Genomic DNA, 19,185 nt, shown 5'->3' with positions numbered 1-19,185 from the left:
GTTTATGTTTTACTTAAGCTTTTCAGAGGCAGTTTTCATGCTACTGTGTGCCCAATCAACAAGGGCAGAGATGTGACATACTCTCTTACAGGACAAGAGACAAGCCCCAGATTGAAGATATCTGAACTCATGTCTGGGTGAGGCTGGCTGCCCCCCTGCCTGCCTCTGACAGTGGGACTTGCAGCCTAAACAAGGCATTTGGTGCAAGCTGAGCAAAAGGCCCATGGGCTCTGCCTTGAGTCCTCTATGCCGCTTATTTTCTCGTCAAATACATGACTTTCTTGTAGAGGGAGCTTCTGTTTGCTTCCAAGTGTGAGAGCCCCACCCTCCACTCTGCCTTTTGGGAGCCACTAGGAAGCTTCAGAGTTGAATGGTAACATCCCCCACCAGGACTAATTAATTAAGATTTGTTACCCAGATATTTTCTCATGTGGAATATGTTGCTCTAACCCTACGATAACCTGCCTTGACCAGCAGTATCAGTCAGGGACTTATTCCTTAGCAACACCTGTCTTTCTGTCCTGGGTGGAACTATTTGCATGGAGGACCTTTCGCTGCCAGGACTGCTAACAACTGTTCCATACAATGAAGTGTCTGTGGGGGCTAAGGGCTCTGTTGACAAGGGGTTACTATGACAACATGGGAGCCTGCTGAAGAGCCCAGGTCAGGAGTGCATTCCTCAACTCTCCTACTGGCTAGAGTGCTGACACTAACCCTGATGCGACACATGAGGCACCGGGGAAGAGGTTTCCTCCAGACTAGCAAAAACAGTGCTTGGTTTATCTCTTTCTTTATTGTTTGACAAGAAGGCAGGTGATGGTCACAAATCAGTCTCCTGAGTCTTGGGTTCAGGTACCTCTGGACCCTGACACAGGTCTATGGGTGGGATGATGCCTGTCTGACAAGGGGTGCTGGCAGTTGCCTGAATTCACTCTGTATAGACCCTCCCATTCTGGCTGCATGCGGTGGATTTGCTTCTGGTTACATCCCCCTGGTTCCATACTCTCCTACCATGTTCCCTAAAGGCCCTAACTCAGGAAATGTCACACAGCCAACTACACAGCAAGGAGAGGGGTGGGAGGGCAAGGGGGGTGGCCGGTGGGACCAGCCAGCTTGCTGACCTCTAGACTGAAACAGCTCTGGCCTCCCGGCCTGCAGCTCCTGGCATCCCCGTCAGCTCGACGGTGCAGCTCCCGCGCAGCTCGGAGGGGCAGGTGCTCCCGCTCGGTCCCTCGCTCCTGGCCCAGCTGCCACTCCATCTGATCTCTCAGTTTGGACTGTTAGGTGCATGGAGGGATTTGGTTGTTTTTTTTTAAATTTTTAAATAAAACACCAAGGACCACAGGGTGGGGGTGGGGTGGGGAGGGAGGATAAAGAAAACAAAAATGGGTAAGGTAGAGGACTGAGAACACTACCAGATGAAGAAAAGCATGAATAGAAAAACCAACTTAAACACAGTAGCATAAGAGAGTGAAGAGAACAGAACCAAAACGAGGATGAGCAAAACGATGGGCTGAAAGATCTGAAAAGTAAAAAGAGAGAAGAGGGGAAGAATGCAAAACATTGGTTATGAGGCGCATGCAATGGGGATGCATGAGTCACAGACGCAACCGCAAGCACGCTACCCCTGAAGGATACGGAAACAAGGCTCCTCCATCCTGGCTTGTGGTCGAGCAGCCAAAGCCATAATCCAGGGCGGCAGCTGGGTCATGCACCCAAGGGCGATGCACAGGAGAGCGGTCCTGGGACGGCTACTCCACTCCACCCTCACCCCCGGCTCAGGGAGGGTGGGGGGAGCAAGCTGGCAGCGAGATTTTCCATCAAAACCATCCTTCTCTCAGAACCGTGCTCCTCTCCCCCATTCTGGCTCATCTTCCAGTGGGACTGGCAGGCCTGGCTGCCTAGGGCCTTTCACAACTGCACTGTGTCCCTTCGGCAATAAACCCAGGTAGGGTTGCAAATGCTCCTGAGTGAGTCTGCTAATTCTCCTGACTGTGAGATGAGTTTGCACTTTGTTTTAAACTCCTCTTTGCTTCTTCATCAGGATAGCCGGTTGTTTGAGACACCAAAAAAGGAGAAAGGACGGACTGCGTCGATCCCTATCGCTTCCATTGGGATTAGCCTCGTGTCATGAGGGAGGACCTCTAAGCCAAGAGCAACAATGCAGTTAAAAATAAGAGAGGAAAAAGGAAAAACAAACAAAGAAATAAAAGAGAACTTAAAAAAAAACCCAACCAATAGAAAGGATTTGGTTGACACTTGAGGCTTTAGTACAATGCAGGTTTGAAATCATAACCAAGCAGCCGTGAGCAGAATGAGTTCAAGTGCAGCAATGCCAGCAAGAAGGAGGAAGAGCAAAACTGAGCAGGGAGGCAGAGCCAAGAGCCCCCTTACCTGCAAGTCTGGGACCAGCTCCTTCCCCAGGTTCCCGACGGGGGAGTCCCGGGACACGGAGGTCACAGTAGAGAGGAAGCTGGAAGACTCTGTGAGGTGGGGCAAGGGGGAAAAACCTTCCAGGCGCTCCCTTAGGCCATCCCCAATCTGGTTCACCTGCTCCAGGAAGGTCTGGAGCTCTTTCCGGAAAGCCTTCATCCTGGCATTGATGGTCCCCAGCAACTGGGGCTCCTTCTTGCCCCCCTCTCCCTGAACACCAGGCCCTGGTGAGGCCAGGTCATCCACAAAGCCATTGGTATCCATGATGAGGCTCTCCATGGTCTGTTCTAGCCGCTCGGCCTCATGCTTTATGCTCACCAAGCATTCAGGGTCCTCCCTGGCCCTCAGGACCTCTGCCGGACATGGCTCGCTGGCCTCTGATGGCTTTCCACTGCTGAAGCCTGATGTCTTTTCGAACACTTCTTCTGAGTCACTTTCACCGCCAATGGGGCCCTCCCTCTTGGGCTGAGGTAGGCGGCCTTCCTCCCCATCGCTCTCCTTCTTGCCTGTGTCACTGTCAGCGTCACTGTCCCGAGGACTGGGGGCACGCAGGCCTAGGTGGGCGGCCAGGTCGTAGCGCTGGACATTGGACAGCAGCACCCGGTTCTCATATTGTAGCTTCAGCACCTTCCCACTCAGTTCGCTGATCTGCAGCTGGGCAGACTTTAGCTCCTCCTGCAGGGGAACCCCACCACCCGTGCCCTTGCCTCCACCTTCCGCCAGCCACCCAGGCTCCGGCCGTGGTTCAAACTTGAACTTGCTTAGCTCATGAGTCAGCTGCCGGTTGTGGTCTTCGATCTCAGATATGGACCTTCGAAGCAGCTCTGCTTCCTCCTCCACAAACTGCAGGTGTCGGCGGAGCTCTGATGAGGACTCCAGGGAATCACCGAAGGGTGAGGTAGGAATGCCTGGGATGTGATCCCGGCCTGGACCCTCCTGCTCATCCTGGCCCCGCATGTCCTCCATCTCCGCTTTGAGGCCTCGGTTCTCCACTTCCAGCTCCACGATCTTTCGGCCCAAGATGTTGGCTTCTTCCTCCACCAACTTCAGCCGCAGCTTCAGCTCGGCCTCTCTAGTGCTGGGAGGCCCACCAGCTTCCCCTGTGGGCAGAGGGCTGTCCACATCACCATACAGGGCCTTATATTTCTGGAGCTCCTGCTCCAGCTCATCCTTCTCCCTCCCCAGCTTGGCCATCTTTTTGCGCATCAGGGAACCTTCCTCTTTGGCAAACTGAAGCTGGCACTTCAAATCGGCACTGTCATCCTGCCAGGAAAGAACAGCCCAAGAGTAGGGTTATTTGAAAATACCAAATGTTCATGTTTATGATGATCTCCCTTGCACCTCGCCCCCAACACACATACAAACACAAAACACCTATCTTTTTGTCAGTGTGTCAGTTACAGTAGAAGGGGCCAAAACAAAGCCAAGGGGGGCTGGGGCCTTCACAGAGGGGATGTGGCCAAGGCCTGCAGTCTGCTGCTTTGTCACAAAAACAAAAGAAACTAAATAATTAGTTTGGAAGAAACGTGCACATGAAAACCTTCATACAGATGATGAGTGAAGAGTGAGAAAATGAAATGAGACTCAACAGCCGCTGGTGATGCGGTGATCCCTCGTTACCTTGTGGACCAATCTGACTAATCACCAGCATCAGAGGGAGAGAGCAAGACCCCTTGCTAAGCCTGGTGCAGGCAGAAGGGCTTCAGTAGCCACTTTTACCTGTTGCCACTCACTCCCTCCTTGGTGCGGACCTCCCTCATCCCAAGTGGTCAGCAACACACAGGTATTTCCAGGAGGGGAGGCCAGGTGACATCAAATCAGTGCCAGGCTTCCCACTGACCTGCTGAGAACCTGAGACATAGCAATTCACTTCTCCCCCTCCCCTGAGCTCTCTATCCCCTGTGTATCACAAAGATGACACGAGGACAAAACTATGAGATGACAGGCATGGGGGTGCTTTGGGAGTCAGGGTGTGGAGTAAGTATCAAGCCTTGACAGTTAGTATGAATTGGTTACTGCAAATCTGAACACCTGGGTTACTCACAACCTTCCTCCATGCAAGTGCAACTTCAGAGCCCTGGGTTATGTTCCGCTCCCTTTAGTTGCTATAACACAGCAGGAAAGTAAACTCAGAAACCCAAGGCAAGGAGGGAAGTGTTTCAAAACCTGAAAAGTGGTTCTTGTTGGAATACCAGAGGATTCTGGAGGTTCACCAAAACAGACTTTCTGCTACTAAATGCCCACACTGTTTGGCTAGGGTCAAGAGGACACTTGCTGGCCAATTGGAAAGTTGACTCCGCCTTCCCAGTGCAGGTCTCAAAGCCTTGAAGCTACGTGAACTCTGATTTGGGCTTGCACAAAGGTTTTCTATCCTATTCAGTGAATAGGTAAAATGACAACTGTCATGAGTCACTCCTCTTTGACTGGCTATCAGAAGTTTCAAAGGGCTGTCATGGGGACAAAGACTTCAGCACACAGAGAACTCAACAGCAAGCTTGAGGGCAGTCAAACCCATCAGCCTCAGGGGAAGGGGAGTCATTAAACTGATGTCTGGAACAAGTCAAACCCCAGGAGGAGAATGAGTTCTTTGAGATCAGTTTGTGCCTAGTAGAGTTGACACAGCCTTTACACTCACTCTATGCCATATTTTTGCCACACTCTCACTGTTCGTCAGAAAAATATAGAAAAACCTAAACCTTTCTTCATGACCCCCAACTTTCATCCTTCCACCCACCCAGAACCCTCTTCCCTGTACCATAAATCCTTTTCAAAAACTGATGTGACAGTGCAGACTCAAGGAAAAAATCCAAGGCCAACTATGAGCCAGTGCTGCATGGAAAGCAGGTCCTGGTGCTATCTGGGCATCTTCTGAGGGACAGTGCTCCCCCTGCCATCCTCTTAGCAGGGGGCGAATGAGTTCTCCAGGCCTGAGTCCCACTTCTGCCCCTTCTGTCCCTGGCACCATGGGCTGATCCAGAGCCCTGATGAATCGTCTCATTATGTCTAAAGTAGGATCCTCACTCAATCACAAGGTTGTTTTGAAGGGCAAATGGAATAATGTACAGCAGGGTGGTCTGTATGATAAATCTTCATACTCTATCATCCTGAAATTAACTTTCTGCTTTGTCTGAAACACAATTAATATTAGGGGAAGAAGCCAGTAACTTTGCTTTCTTTTTCCACTCCTGTGCATCAGAGAGCAATATATGAACATCACGGGGAACAGGGTGTGGTCTTTGTATTCTAAGAACTTATCCCATTAAGAGCTTGGGTTTTAGGGGGTTAAACACATAAAAAGGGTTTCTGTGACTAACTGGAAACTAAAGCTATCTGCCGAGTCACACTGGGCAAAAGGGGCTATCACCTCTGCTCAGGTGATGATATACCTAAGCCTACACAGAACAGATGGGCTGTAAAAGGCATATATTGTAATTAGTACTAATTCTAATGGAAAAGCATGCTATTTGTTGATTCATTAATTCTTTCAGTAAATACTGAGTACCTACTGTGCACCAGAAAATGACATTTTACTTTTAAATGACTTCAGCTGCATAAAAGTTTCTAAAGTAAAACATTCGAAAGCACCTTTCCAATTTTGTGTTAAACCTAGATTCCCAAGAAATCAATGGAGACAGATTGTCAATACTTTGTAAATGGACTAGTTTGGGAGTAAAAAGCCTGGGACAGGGAGACAAGGCAGTGCCCTTAGCCCCATCACTACACTAATAGCCAGTGTTTGTCCTTTGTCCAAAGTCACCTAAGTAATCCTATCTCCACCTTGAAGCAAAGAAATTCATCTTTGTACCTGAGGATGGTGGCAGAGGTCATGGAAGACTATGTCGCTAGCTACAAGGGAACTCCATCCTCTGCCCACCTCCGTCCTGGGCAGACCTAGAGGCGGGCAAGGCCACCTGTTATGATCAACAGCCTGACCTTGCTTCCATGGAAACCTGCCTTGATACTGGAGGCCAGGTTGAGAAAGGGTGAATGAGGGGCTGAATTACCTACTCAGCTCAGGGAGCTTTTATTTCAAACCAAGATCAGAAAGTCTCAGGCAATCCCTTCTTCCCCCAGAAGTGGAACTAAGAAGTTGAGGAAGTGGGTAGGATCTCTGAGAGACACATGGAATCCATGCCTTGCACAGGGTTCTGAAATGCTTCGTTAAAAGTGCTTTGAATGGAAAAATCCTAAAAAGCCCTAAAATTGCCTTGATTTCTGGAAACCTTGAACCCTGCACCATCGCCCTTCTATCCACCCTCCCCACAAGTCTGACTGTAAACCAGAACCATTCTCCTCCAACTCCTTGAACCTAAATCTGGGTTAGTTTAAGAAGCAAGATTCTATGACAGACTCTAACGAGGGTCCAATTCCAAATTACCTGAGGGCTGATAAAATATCCAAAAAGTCTTCTTGTTCCTTAAAGAAAGAACTATACACATAGCAGGAATTTTGACGTATGATTAAAGCATGCTGTCATTTCTACTAAACACCCATGCGTTATTAAGCCTGCCACCGAGAATAAAGCAGGTTTTGAAAAAATGACGATTTCTGAAGCCAAGGGAGTGTGTGCATTTGAAGAAGGGGCCAGCCTTGAAGCAGCTGGAGAAGGTGCTGTGCCTTCAGGAGCCGGCGTGAGGGACAGGGAGGCCAGGCGAACTGGCCTCAGTCTGTTCTGGGGGTGGGAAGTTACTCCTTCTAACAAGTTGGAGAGTCACAGCCTCAGCCAAAGCAGTGGGAGGCCAGCTACCCATCTTATCTTGTAACCACAGACTTTCTACCACTCTGCCAAAACTCTGAGGGAAGGGTCTAGGCTGAATCCTAAGCTGAAGGACATCAAGCTCTGGGTTCAAGAGATCATCAGATAGCTGGCTCCAGGAATGCAGTATGAAAGCAGAAGGTTGAGTCAAACTTTCCACATGGCACTGTCCCTGTGGCAAGCAGAGAAGGCAAGCACGGCATGAGGGAGAACACACACAGGACCACCACCACCACCACCAGCCAGAAGGGCCTTGTCAAGCAACAAAAATATATCACTACGGGTATATATTCTTTGGCTTGCAAGTCTGATGTGTAGCCAGCACCCCAAGCGCTGACTGCTTATGTTCCTACCTTGCGCCGGGGTGCCAGTTTCCTTTGGGTTTTGGTTGCAGACCTGCAGTTCCCAGGGCGCTCCGTTCCACCACTCTGCTGGACAGAAACTCCTTTCTCAATGACACTGCAGGCTTTGGGGGGACTGAACACATTCCCTGTGCCCACGGCTCCTCAAACACTCCTGAGGGGCAGCAGTGGCTATTCTCAGCCTGAGTTACCCACAGGTGCCATACTGTCCCTTCCAGAATGGGGTGGCAGTTACCCTTTTAAGGAAAAGATCTTCCCTGGTCAAGAGCCAGTACACCGAAACATACTGGAAGGCCAAAAGGGCTGGCTCAAGCACCCAGCAGTGAGAAGGCAGATTTAAATTCCCCCGTTATTAGTGAACGCCAGCGTGAGACTGGGGAGCAGAGGAGGTGGAAGGGGACAGTTAATCTTTGGCATTCCTGCTGTTCACATGGCCTGGCCCTCCTTGAAGGGTCCTCTGGGGATCCGTGAGTTTGGAGAATAGAGAAACCCGAAGGAATCGGTGTGGAGTTCACAGGGCTGGGCCAGCAGAGCTCTCAGTTACCCGCACTCACCATGTCTCTCTAATTACTACTTGCTTGGGGAGCTTGGGGACCTGATATCCCAATAATGTCATTGTTCTCTCCAACACCTAATACTGGCAGAGATTTTTTTTTTTAAATAGAAGAAAGCGATCCAGTAAAGTGTATATCAGAAAAGTTAAGAAAATCCCGAACAACACATATCGTGTACATAGAAAGGGCTATGCTTTCACCATCTTTCGGTGAGAACATTTTACTTTCATTTAGGACAGGTAGGATACTGGTCATCTCGCACATATAAAAAAAAAAAACAACGCTCAAAACAGTGTGTTATGAATGACCTACCACTACAGAATTGTACTTGTTTACTATCCAAATAAGTGTGAAGGCCAAAGCGCTTTTACCAGTATGGGTTACTGCCAGAGCCCTGAACTGTACCAAATTATGTCTCACACAAAGCCAGTCTGTGCTCTTTCTTGAAGGAATCACCACCGTATTGGTGCAAGAAACAAAAAAAAAGGAGGAGCTGTTTGCAAAGAAAAGTTTCACCATGGAGGTTTTGAATGAGTTTAAGTTTTTTGGCAGGTAATGCTTCTTTGAATATTTTAAAGGCAACATTAACATTTTTAAAGAAGATTCAAAATGAGATGATTGCCTTTTAAGGAGCTGTAACATTAGAAAGAAACTTCTGCTTACCTGGTTAAAGGTTTTCTTTTCTTTGTATGTTTCCCGGCTGCCTCTTCTTTTCAGGGAACTCTGAAATAGATCCAAGGGACATTCTGTTACAGAAGGGTCCCAGTGGAACCTTCCCTGGGCAACCTCTGCCCTACTGGGAGGAGACACGCACAAGGATGGAGGCCCTTTTTTCCCCAACGGAATCGGAAAACCACTCAGAATCAACGTTTCAATGCAGCTAAATAGGTTGGTGAGGTCTTTGAATCCTAAAAGAATTTAAATCTTAATTTTTATATTTCAGGTATTCCTCAGTTACTCCGTTTCATAAAAAAGGAGGATGGTTTAAATAAAATGTACCAGTGAAGGGAAGACAAGAGGAGGAGGAAAAGATTAAAAGTTTTAAAAATAAACATGTAATATTTCTGGGGCTGTCTTATCTTTCTAATTATGTTTTGTTTGGGCTAATATCAAAATTATTTGATGTTTCCTGAATGCCTACAAGTAAATGGCCAGATTTGAAAAAAAAATGGTAGAAGGGAGAAAAGTGGGGAGAGGGAATCGTTTACAAAAAAAACATTCTCCATGAATAACCCACTCTAATTCATGATTAAGCCTACCTCTTAAGGATCTAAGAGAATTCATAATTTAGTCATTTGTGGTGTGGCCTTGGCCATGTCCTTCAGTGGGCTGGGTCCCTACCTAGCTTTATATACATTACAGTGCACCTTTGCCTGCTACAGGCAAGAAATGTGTCTGAAACATAAACATAACTGTAAATAAAAGGGACAAGGGGTGTATGAAATGGCATAACATGGAGGCACACAGTTTCCGCCACAGTAAAGTATGAAGACAGAAAGAACTGGAAGAAGAGCGAGAAACATCCTGGAGGAAGACATAAGAATTTGAAACCTGAGAGAAATCATGTAATCCTGAGACCAGCTGGAAGAAAGCAGTTTGGAAAGTTAAGGTGGCTGGCTATCTTTCAGACCTTGGCAATCCTGTGAATGGAAGAGATTCTCCCTGACGGCCAACCCCCTCACCCCCGCCCCCCACGGCTCTGCTGCTTTGCCCTAACTGAAGCAGGGACCTGGGTCCTCTGGGAACTCAACTTGAGGTGGACTCAGAGCCCTTCCTGCTTCATTCCTTTGCTGCAACCCACGTACCAAAACAGCTGGGAAAGGAGGCTCTTATGCAAGTCACTTATATAACAGTCAGACCTTAAGCTAATTAACTTAGTTCTGTTTACATTTAAGTGTCTCCCACAGAAGACTAGGCCATGCCACTTACTGAATGAATTTCAAGGTGCAGAAACAAAATTCTAGTCTCCCTGAGCCTCTAAAAGGCTGGAGGCCTGAGAGGAGAAAAAGGTCATTGAGAAAAGGGATGAAAAGGTTATAGAATCAGCATCAGTGTGGGCATCCCTCGTCAACCAAAAGGATGTGGAAGCTTGTCACTGATGCCTCTGCAGAAGTGGCTTTGTTTCCTTTAGGGTTTTTGGTAAAGGCCTTTTTTTGGTCACACCACAAAGAGAATCAATCTCATCTGACAAGTTAAGTTAAGCAAGTCTTAAAGGCTTGAATTTTCCCCAGAATAAGTAGGTTTTCCAAGATTCTTCCCACTGTAGTGGGGTTTCTCTGATTAGAGTGAGCTGAGTGAGGTGAACACTCTGATGACTCACTACAGGGAAGAGTTACAATAAAGAAGCAGGGAGAGAGACTGTTCCCAAAGCTTCAACCTCAGGGATGTAATTCCGGGACTGTGGCAGCAATCAAGGGGGGGAGTACAGTGAACCCGTCTTCTGTGAACCCCACATTGCACCACATTCTCCCAAAGAACAGAAAACATTCTGCTCACGATGCAAGAAAGTGGTCTAAAAGTGAGATGACAGCTAAGAGTAGAGAGAGAAGTTCCTGAAAACTGATGCAGATTCGTGGGTGGCTGCATCCTGGGTGGGAGGAAGGAGCACAGGCTGGGCGCACCCTCCTGATGGGAGGGAGCCAGTGGTGTGCCAGTGCGCAGACTCCCCCCACCCAGCTGAGGGGTCTCTTCCCCTTGCTGAGCTCTGCACACAATGGCCTCTGAGTCCTGTGATCCTTCTGGCAAATCGCAGAGTAGGCAACACAGATCCCAGTCACAGTGGCAACTATGATGAAAAGCAATGCAAGAATTAAGGTTAACCAGAGATTTGAAGGACCTACACAAAAGAAACCGTGAAACTTTGGTGATAAACATAAAGCAACGCTTGATGGTATCTGCTGGGAAGACATCATGTTATAAAGATGTCACATTTCTCTGAAATCATTTTATAATATAACATTTTAGCTAAAGTCCTCTTTGTCTCCATATATGCATACATAACATATGTGTATAATGTGCTATAGGTGCACATACACACACAAAGTATTTGTGTGTATAAGGATATCCATATATACACACAAACACCTTTTGTTTATTCATGAGGGAGGTAAGCTGACAGAAGGACTTGACAAAATGATTCAAAAATTCATCTGGAACAGGGCTGGCAAACTATGGCCCTCAGGACAATCAACCCACAGCCTGTTCTATAACTAGGTTTTTCTGACACACAACCTCCTTTACTATTGCCTGTGGCAGCTTCCGCTCTAAGAGCAGAATTGAGCTGCGACAAACCATATGGTCTGCAGGGACTAAAATATTTACTATCTTGCCCTTTTCAGAAAGTTTGCTGACCTCTGAGCTAGAAAAATAGATGGGTAAAAAACAGCCAAAAACACTTTAAAAGGAAGAATGATGATGGTAGGTTATACTATTAGGTATAAAAATATAATATGATGGTTTGGTGCTGGTACAAGAGTAGACAGATCAATGGAATAAAATGAAGCTCAGAAACAAATGGGAAAGTTTATAAGATGTTAACAATTGATACAGGCAGCATTTTAAAACAGTGGAGGGAAAGAATGGTAATTTGGCTTAGGTTGGGGAAACAACGGTCTAACAGGGAAAAAATAGTGAGATCCCTACCATGTATCAAAAATCTCCAGATGAATTTAAAAAATATAGATTTAAGATATCATAAATAAACTAGAAAGAAAAGTGATGGATTTCTATTTGTTCTTGGGACATGGCCTTTATAAACACAGAAACAAAAGCCAAAGCATCTAATTAAAAATATTGCTAAAATGGATTGGCAAGATTTTTAATTTTTACATATCAAAAGAAACCATTTGCAGTATTAACATACTGTTTGCGGGTAGTTTTTATCGTGTGTTCTACTACCAGTCACGGTAAAATGTATAAATACGTTTCCCGCATACAATGTGTTAAAAAGCAAATGACAAAAATGGGAAAAAATGGAAAAACAGACAAAAGAGTAATATTTTGCAAGCAATAGGAAAACCACTTTCATAAGAAAATAAACAAATGGGCAATAAACACACAATTAGCCATTAAAATGAGAAGATACTATTTTTTCACTTAGAGATTTACAGACCAAAAGAAGTATGACCCCAAGTGTCAGCATGTGTCCAGGAGGTGGGTGTTTCCACACAGATCAGTAAGAGTGGAGGGTCCTACAGCTTTTCAGGTGGGCAACACAGCCTCACAAATGTATATATTGTGACCCAGTAGTTCCACCTCTGGGAATACATCCTAAGGAAAAATGCAGAAATATATGCAAACATTTATGGGTAAGAATGCTCATCACAGTACCTTTTACAATAGTAAATAAAGACTGTGAAGGTTATTAAAATGATGTTTTTGAAGAATACTTAAAGATTCAGGAAACACAATACATTAAAAGAAAAATATATAATAGCATACATTTTGTGACTTCAATTTATAGCCAATAAAATCTGAATATGTATGTTTTACCTGTGTTTGTTAGAAAAGTAGACTGTAGAAATATGTGTTAAAATGTTAATAGTGATCATCTTCAGGTGACAGAATTAAAGGTGATTTCAATTTTTGTGGATTTTCATGGTCTCCAAAGTATCTACTATAAATACAATTTCTTTTGCAAAACAAAAACAGAACAGAAGAAGGCAGGCTGTTAAAATCTGTACTTTAAAGAGGTGAGAGAAAAAGAGGCCGCCACTGATCTCCCGTGTTGGACTGCAGTGGAGCTGCATCAGAAATTATCTGCCAACTTCTTGTGCTTTTTTCCACCATTAGAAATTATTTTCATTAGCCTGGTCCTTGAGATATAAACTATCATGGTTGTTTAAAATGACCAAGAAGCCCCCTAAGGGTTGAGGGAACAGGCCAGGTGCCCCCACTGCACTGCAGGTCCAGGGCATATGGCTCCCTCACCAAATTCTAGGCAGTGCTGAGTCCCCTAGCCTGGGGTGCAGTCTCCTCCCCGGCTCACCAGCATAGTGGCCAAGGAACCCTGGGTGTAGGGCAACTTGTATGAACACTATTCATGAGCAGTTCATTCCTCTGGGTGACTCAGAGATCCAGTGGATAGTCTCTTACAAGAAACAATTAAGGGAAAGGGAAAAATGCAGACTATCAAATAAATGAAAACTAGAACGAGGATGTGACCGCTTTTTAATTCTACTCTTTCTTTTTAGTCTGGCCAACTGCCAGAAAATCAACTCTAAATTCCTATGAAAAAGGAAAAACGTTAGATGTCTGGATCCAAATTGAATCCATCTAAGTCTGATGCATTTGCTGAGTATTAAATGATTAAATAAAATATGAAGTTAGGTAATTATTTGGACTTCTTTGTCAATTCTTAATGTTTCCTATTTTAAGTTAGTTTCTTCCAACTGATCTCAGAAAACAAACAGGCTCTCAATTGCTAAAGTATCTTCAGAGACTGACTCTGGGCTTAAAATTCAGATTGGTAATAAAAGGAGGCCAATATAAATTAGGATGTTGTAAACTGTAAGTCTATATGGAAAAGAGGATACCAATACAGGTAGATGATTTTCAGAATTCTTACAGATTCTTACTATTTAGAAAGTTGTCTGGATTTTTGGGGTTGATTTATAATATAGTTATAAAATCAGAATAAGAAAACAATAGTCCATAAGTCTCCTTCCTTTTAGGAAGAGGTTATCAAGATTCTTTTACCCATATTAAAGTTTTCATTTGAGTGTTACAAGATATAGAGAATAAGAACTACCAGCTTCTCCTTCAGCTAGAAGCACCAAGTCTTGGCTGGAAGATGCCCCCTGCCCTTACCTGTTCTCAACTTGCCCCCAAAACAGCTCCTAGGGAGACTAGATCCCTTCATGGCATAGAATCACAGCCCTCTGCCAAAATCGGCTGCACCAGTTATACTGCAGGACCCAGTAAACATTAACTCCCCTTGGATTCCATGGAAAACCCTCCATGGCAACTTAGTAAGGACCTCAACAGCATAAAAAAGATCCAGTCAGAAATGAAGCGTATACTAATTGAAATAAAGAACAATTTATAGGGAAACAATAATAGAGTAGATGAAGCTGATAATCAAATCAATTATTTGGACATAAGGAAGCAAAAAATAAACAATCAGAACAACAAGAAGATAAAAATAATCCAAAAAAATAAGGATACTATAAGCAGCCTCTGGGAGAACTTCAAAAGGCCCAACAGTCACATCATAGGGGTGATAGAAGGAGAAGAGAAACAGCAAGAAATTGGAAATCTGAAAAAGTAGTGAAAGAAAATGTCCCTAATTTGGTGAAGGAAATAGACATGCAAGTCCAGGAAGCATAGAGAGTCCCAAACAAGATGGACCCAAAAAGGCCCACTCCAAGAAACATCATAATTAAAATGCCAAAGGTTAAAGATAAAGAGAGAATCATAAAAGCAGCAAGAGAAAACAAGTTAGTTACCTACAGGGAAGTTTCCATAAGAATGTCAGCTAATTTCTCAAAACAAACTGCAAGCTAGAAAGAATTGGCAAGAAATATTCACAGTCATGAAAAGCAGGGACCTATAAGCCAAGATTGCTCTACCCAGAAAAGCTATCATTTAGAATTGAAGGGAAGATAATGAGCTTCTCAAACAAGAAAAAAACTAAAGGAGTTCATCATCACCAAACCAGTATTAAATGAAATCTTAAAGGGACTTATTTATGAAAAAGAAGAAGATTGAAGCTATGAACAACAAAATGGCAATAAATGCACATCTGTCAACAACTGAATCTAAAAAAACAGCCCTGGCTGGTGTGGCTCAATGGACTGAGTGCCGGCCTGCAAGCCAGAGGGTCGCCAGCTTAGTTCCCAGTCAGGGCACACGCCTGGGTTGTGGGCCAGGTCAGGTCCCTAGTAGGGGCCGTGTGAGAGGCAACCACACATTGACATTTCTCTCCCTCCCTTCCCCTATGTCTAAAATAAATAAATAAAATCTTAAAAAAACAAAAAACAAAAAAAACTAAGCATACAGAATCACGGATCTAGAGTGTTTCAATGGTTGCCAGACAGGAATGGGTGAAGAGGTGAGGGGATTAAGAAGTACAAATAGGTAGGTACAGAATAGCCATGGGGGTGTAAAGCACAGTATAGGAAATGGACTAGCCAAAGAACTTGTATGTATGACCTATGGTCATGAACAATGGTGGGGGGATTGCCTGAGGGAATGGGCGGTGGGCAAAGGGGGAAAAATCAGGACAACTGTAATAACATAATAAATAAAATACAATAAAAAAATAAAAATAAAACCTCCAGGACCATAAAGGGAAAGAGACCCTCTCTCTTTGGCCCTGCTTGGGAGGATAATATGATATTAACTATTGATACCATTTGTTGGGCACTTACACGTGCCAGGCACAATGCTGAACTCTTTCTCTGCACGTCTAATTTAACTTAATTCTCACGAGAACCCTGAGAGGCATATACTATTATCACTAACAGACAAGAAAACACAGAACTTAGGTAATGTTTCAAGGTGCCCCAGACCTGGAGATGGGGCACCACCCTGACTCTGACTCCAACCCTTGCCTCTGACCTCAGGCCTCTTACAACCCAATCTCCCAAAAAGGGCTGTTTTTCTCTTTGTTTTCTCAAGGCTTCTAAACCCCTCAATTGCTGAGTTTTCTCATCCGAAGCATCTCTCCTTTCTTTAGAGAAAGAACATGAAGAACTATTCTAGGAATGGTTGCAAATTGCTCTGCTCACAAGATACCTCATGGTTGTGGAATACTTGTTGGCACTCTAATTGTTTCTGAAAGGATCTGAGCTGCAGAGAGCAAAAGTCCTTATTTGGAAAAGGTATAAAACTATTATCAGAGACAAAATACCACAAAGTAAATGAGAAGAGGAGGAGAATTATACTGAGACTCTTAGGCTGAAGAAAGATACAGCCATAAAAGTCAGAGCTGGACTGGGATTTCAGGCAGCCAAGACCAAGAGAGGGAAGGCCAGAGCCACACTGGCCAGGCTGTGCTGCCCACCTGGAACAGACAGAGACGGCCAGCACACCCAGCCTGCCAACGGCACTTTCTCCCGGGAAAGGACATGATAATAAAAATGACAGGTCATGGCACATTGAGGAATGTGATACAATGTGGGCTACTTGGTTCATCTTAAACCTTAGAGACATGTATTTTGAGGCCTAATGACTGCAAAATTGCTGGCTAAAACATGCTACAATACAGTAGCTTCAACCAAATGTGATAAAATAAATGAAACTGAAGATGATAAAATAAAACTGTAAGTTACCCTTAGTATGCAGAAAAAAAGTAGAAAATCATAACCATCTCAAAACCATAATGACTACACCAGAAACTAAGCGTCCTTCTCCCACATTGCAGGAGTTCCCATCTTCATGTGCACCTCCGTGTAGGCACTCAGCCACACCACCAAGCATTATATGAAATATGAAATTAGAACCCACATTTCAGAAGTCTCTGCTGAGTCACTTAGTAGGTGAGCAATAAGTTGATATAATACTGTGTAGCCATTAAAAATTATGATTCCTGAAAATTTTAAGTGACACGAGTTAATTTTTTATTAAATGCCAATATTTTATAAACACACACACGCAAAAAAAAAATGTTGCCCCCTTTCCAAAAAAAAAAAAAATCCATCACTCATTGTTTTTCAGGTACATGAAACATGAGAAGATATTTAGTACTTGTTTGTTTGTTTAGCTTTCAAACAAAAGAACATACGGAAAAGTTCTGAATTACTTGTGATACAACTTCCTAATAATCTTCCATCATACCCCTTGAACCTTCTATTTGATTTTCCATAATGTTCTAAATCATAGAGTGTACTATATTATTATTAAAATCTCTGCATACATTTGTCAAAACTCAGTAAATCTAAGATATTCACATTTTAGTACATATAAATTAACTCAAAAAAGTGTCTGCAAAAATTAAGCTTGAGTTAATGTGTACAGAAAAAAGTGAATTGGTGTCTGCAATTTATTTTCAATGTGTCAAAAAATAAGATGGGTTAATAGAGAAGCAGATGGATAACAGATATATGATAAATCAAATATGGTAAAATGTAGAATGTAGGTGATGAATATATAGGTATTTATTATAAAATTCTTTATTATAAAATTCTTCACTGTATTTGAAAATTGTCATGTTGGAAAGAATAACATCATGCAGATAATGTTTCTGACTATGCAGAAAACAGTTGATATAATACTGTATAGCCATTAGAAATTATGATCACTGAAAATTTTAAATGACATGAGTAAGTTTTTATTAAATGCCAATCTTTGAAATGCAAGATAAAAGATGTAAATATAATCTTACCAAGATTAAGTATTTTTGTCTTTGAAATGTTTGGAAACAAAAACAGTAAATGTAAGCAGTCTTGTCAATAAGCAGTAGAATTATGGGTAACTTCATATTTTTCTTTACAAACTTTTTGTATTTCTCTGAAATAGTAAAAATTAATATATATTATCTTTTTCAAATAAAAAAAGATGTTATATTTTAAGGACAACAGAATTAAACAACAGAATCTAACCCAAATGTCCCCACTAAACATAACACTGTGTTGCCTTCGCCTGGCCTCCCCTGGAAGCAGTGGATGAGACTGATCTTGGGCCCTCAAACATGGCAGAAATGAACAGGAAACTGAACTGCAGGGGTAACCCTAAAGCAGGATTAGCTCTGTGCTGCTGGGGATCATCAGATACATCTTCCAACAGAGGGCAAAGAAGGGTCTAATGGACATTTGGGGAGAGCAAATGGATTCTAATCACCAGGCTGAATGCTTCCTCTCGAAGAGGCTCTTCTAACCAGGCAGAGGCTGACTTGCTGACCCGCATCTGCTGAGAGCCCTGTTACCTGAAGCCACCACTCGGCTCCATTAATCATCCACCAAAACACTCTGAAATCTCAAAAGCATCACTGGTTAGCATTCTGCATAAAGCCATTCCTGTCTCTTGGATAAATCTTCAACAATTCCCTCCAAATTGTGACAATTTGGATTACCAACAACAAAGCACACTCAAAGCACAACAAAGTGACTTAAGGGGAAAGTGGGGATGCTTGCCCATGGTTGAGCGATTCCTATGGAGCAGAAGCTCTCTCAACTGTCTAACAGCCTCCACCACCATTCAGGGAACTGCAAGGTGATTCAATTAAGCAAGTCCAGTAACTGAACTGTAGGGCAAGCAAGGGGCAGGATGCTACCTGCTTGAGTAGCCTGAGAAACCCCTAGAGGCTGAGAGCTGCTGGGACACTGTGGTAGGGGCTGGGAAATAAAGATGCTTCCAGTAGAAGGTAAGGTGGGCCCAAAAGCACAACAATACTGTCTTGGGCTAAGGATGGGCACCCACCAGAGTGGAGGGAGGGACTCCCCCCCCAAGCTCAGTCCTGCCCAGCCCTGCCCGCTGGCCTGAGGACCCCAGGCAAGACTTCAGCTAGGAGAGGCTTTCTGTGGAAGAATGAAAACAGCCCTGGGTTTAGGTGAATAAAAGCAAGGAAGCCAGTTCTATCATCTGTGATCCTGTCTTTTGTGAACACACAGGGTAAGAAGCATGATGCCCTAAATCATGCCTATTTCTGCTAGCATATTATGTTCATGAGCCAGCACATCCCAGGCAATGTTAAAGCACCCAGATCATGAGTATACACTGCAGCCCCTCAACAGCTCAACAGCTAAAGCAGAGTGGTCACCAAGAAATCCTGAGGTTGCCTTGGCTGATATGGCTCAGTGGATTGAGCGCCAGCCTGACAACCAAAGAAATCTGAGCAACTGCCCCCCCTTCCCCGACACACACACATGGACATGAGAGTTGTTCCTCTTCCCCAGAGACTCCGACAGCTCCTTCTTTGCTGGGGATGGAACACTGTGGATCAAGCTCATGGGACAGAACTTCACTGAAAGTGAAGGTGTTCGTTTCTATTAGGTGTCACTCCATTGTGTGGCCCTGCCAAAATGCAAGGCTATAGTGCTCATTGATGTACTTTTCTTATGTATGAAATGTGCTTTGTGGTGTTATTGCCACATCAGTATCATTTTTTGTCTTCTAAATGACACCAAATCTATAACCAGTT

The 19,185-nt window shown here is 44.1% G+C and overlaps 1 protein-coding gene across 10 annotated transcripts in view; it reads right to left on the bottom strand.

The window, feature by feature from the left end:
• MTCL1 (microtubule crosslinking factor 1) overlaps positions 1 to 19,185 on the bottom strand; it is a 137,874-nt gene that overhangs the window by 46,281 nt on the left and 72,408 nt on the right. For 5 of the 10 annotated variants that reach the window (XM_036009313.1, XM_036009308.1, XM_036009310.1 and 2 more), the window contains exons 4-7: positions 8,769 to 8,828; positions 7,543 to 7,620; positions 2,395 to 3,696; positions 1,122 to 1,277 (exon numbers count right to left, since the gene is read on the bottom strand). In XM_036009313.1, the coding sequence (XP_035865206.1) occupies positions 1,122 to 1,277; positions 2,395 to 3,696; positions 7,543 to 7,620; positions 8,769 to 8,828 (1,596 nt within the window). The remainder of the gene's footprint in view (positions 1 to 1,121; positions 1,278 to 2,394; positions 3,697 to 7,542; positions 7,621 to 8,768; positions 8,829 to 19,185) is intronic. The other 5 variants (XM_036009314.1, XM_036009311.1, XM_036009316.1 and 2 more) reach the window with 2 other exon arrangements.

Source organism: Phyllostomus discolor, chromosome 9, assembly GCF_004126475.2.
Source record: "Phyllostomus discolor isolate MPI-MPIP mPhyDis1 chromosome 9, mPhyDis1.pri.v3, whole genome shotgun sequence".
Taxonomy (NCBI): domain Eukaryota; kingdom Metazoa; phylum Chordata; class Mammalia; order Chiroptera; family Phyllostomidae; genus Phyllostomus; species Phyllostomus discolor.
Note: the sequence above shows the minus strand (reverse complement) of the source record. Positions and strands in the feature narration are given on the sequence as shown.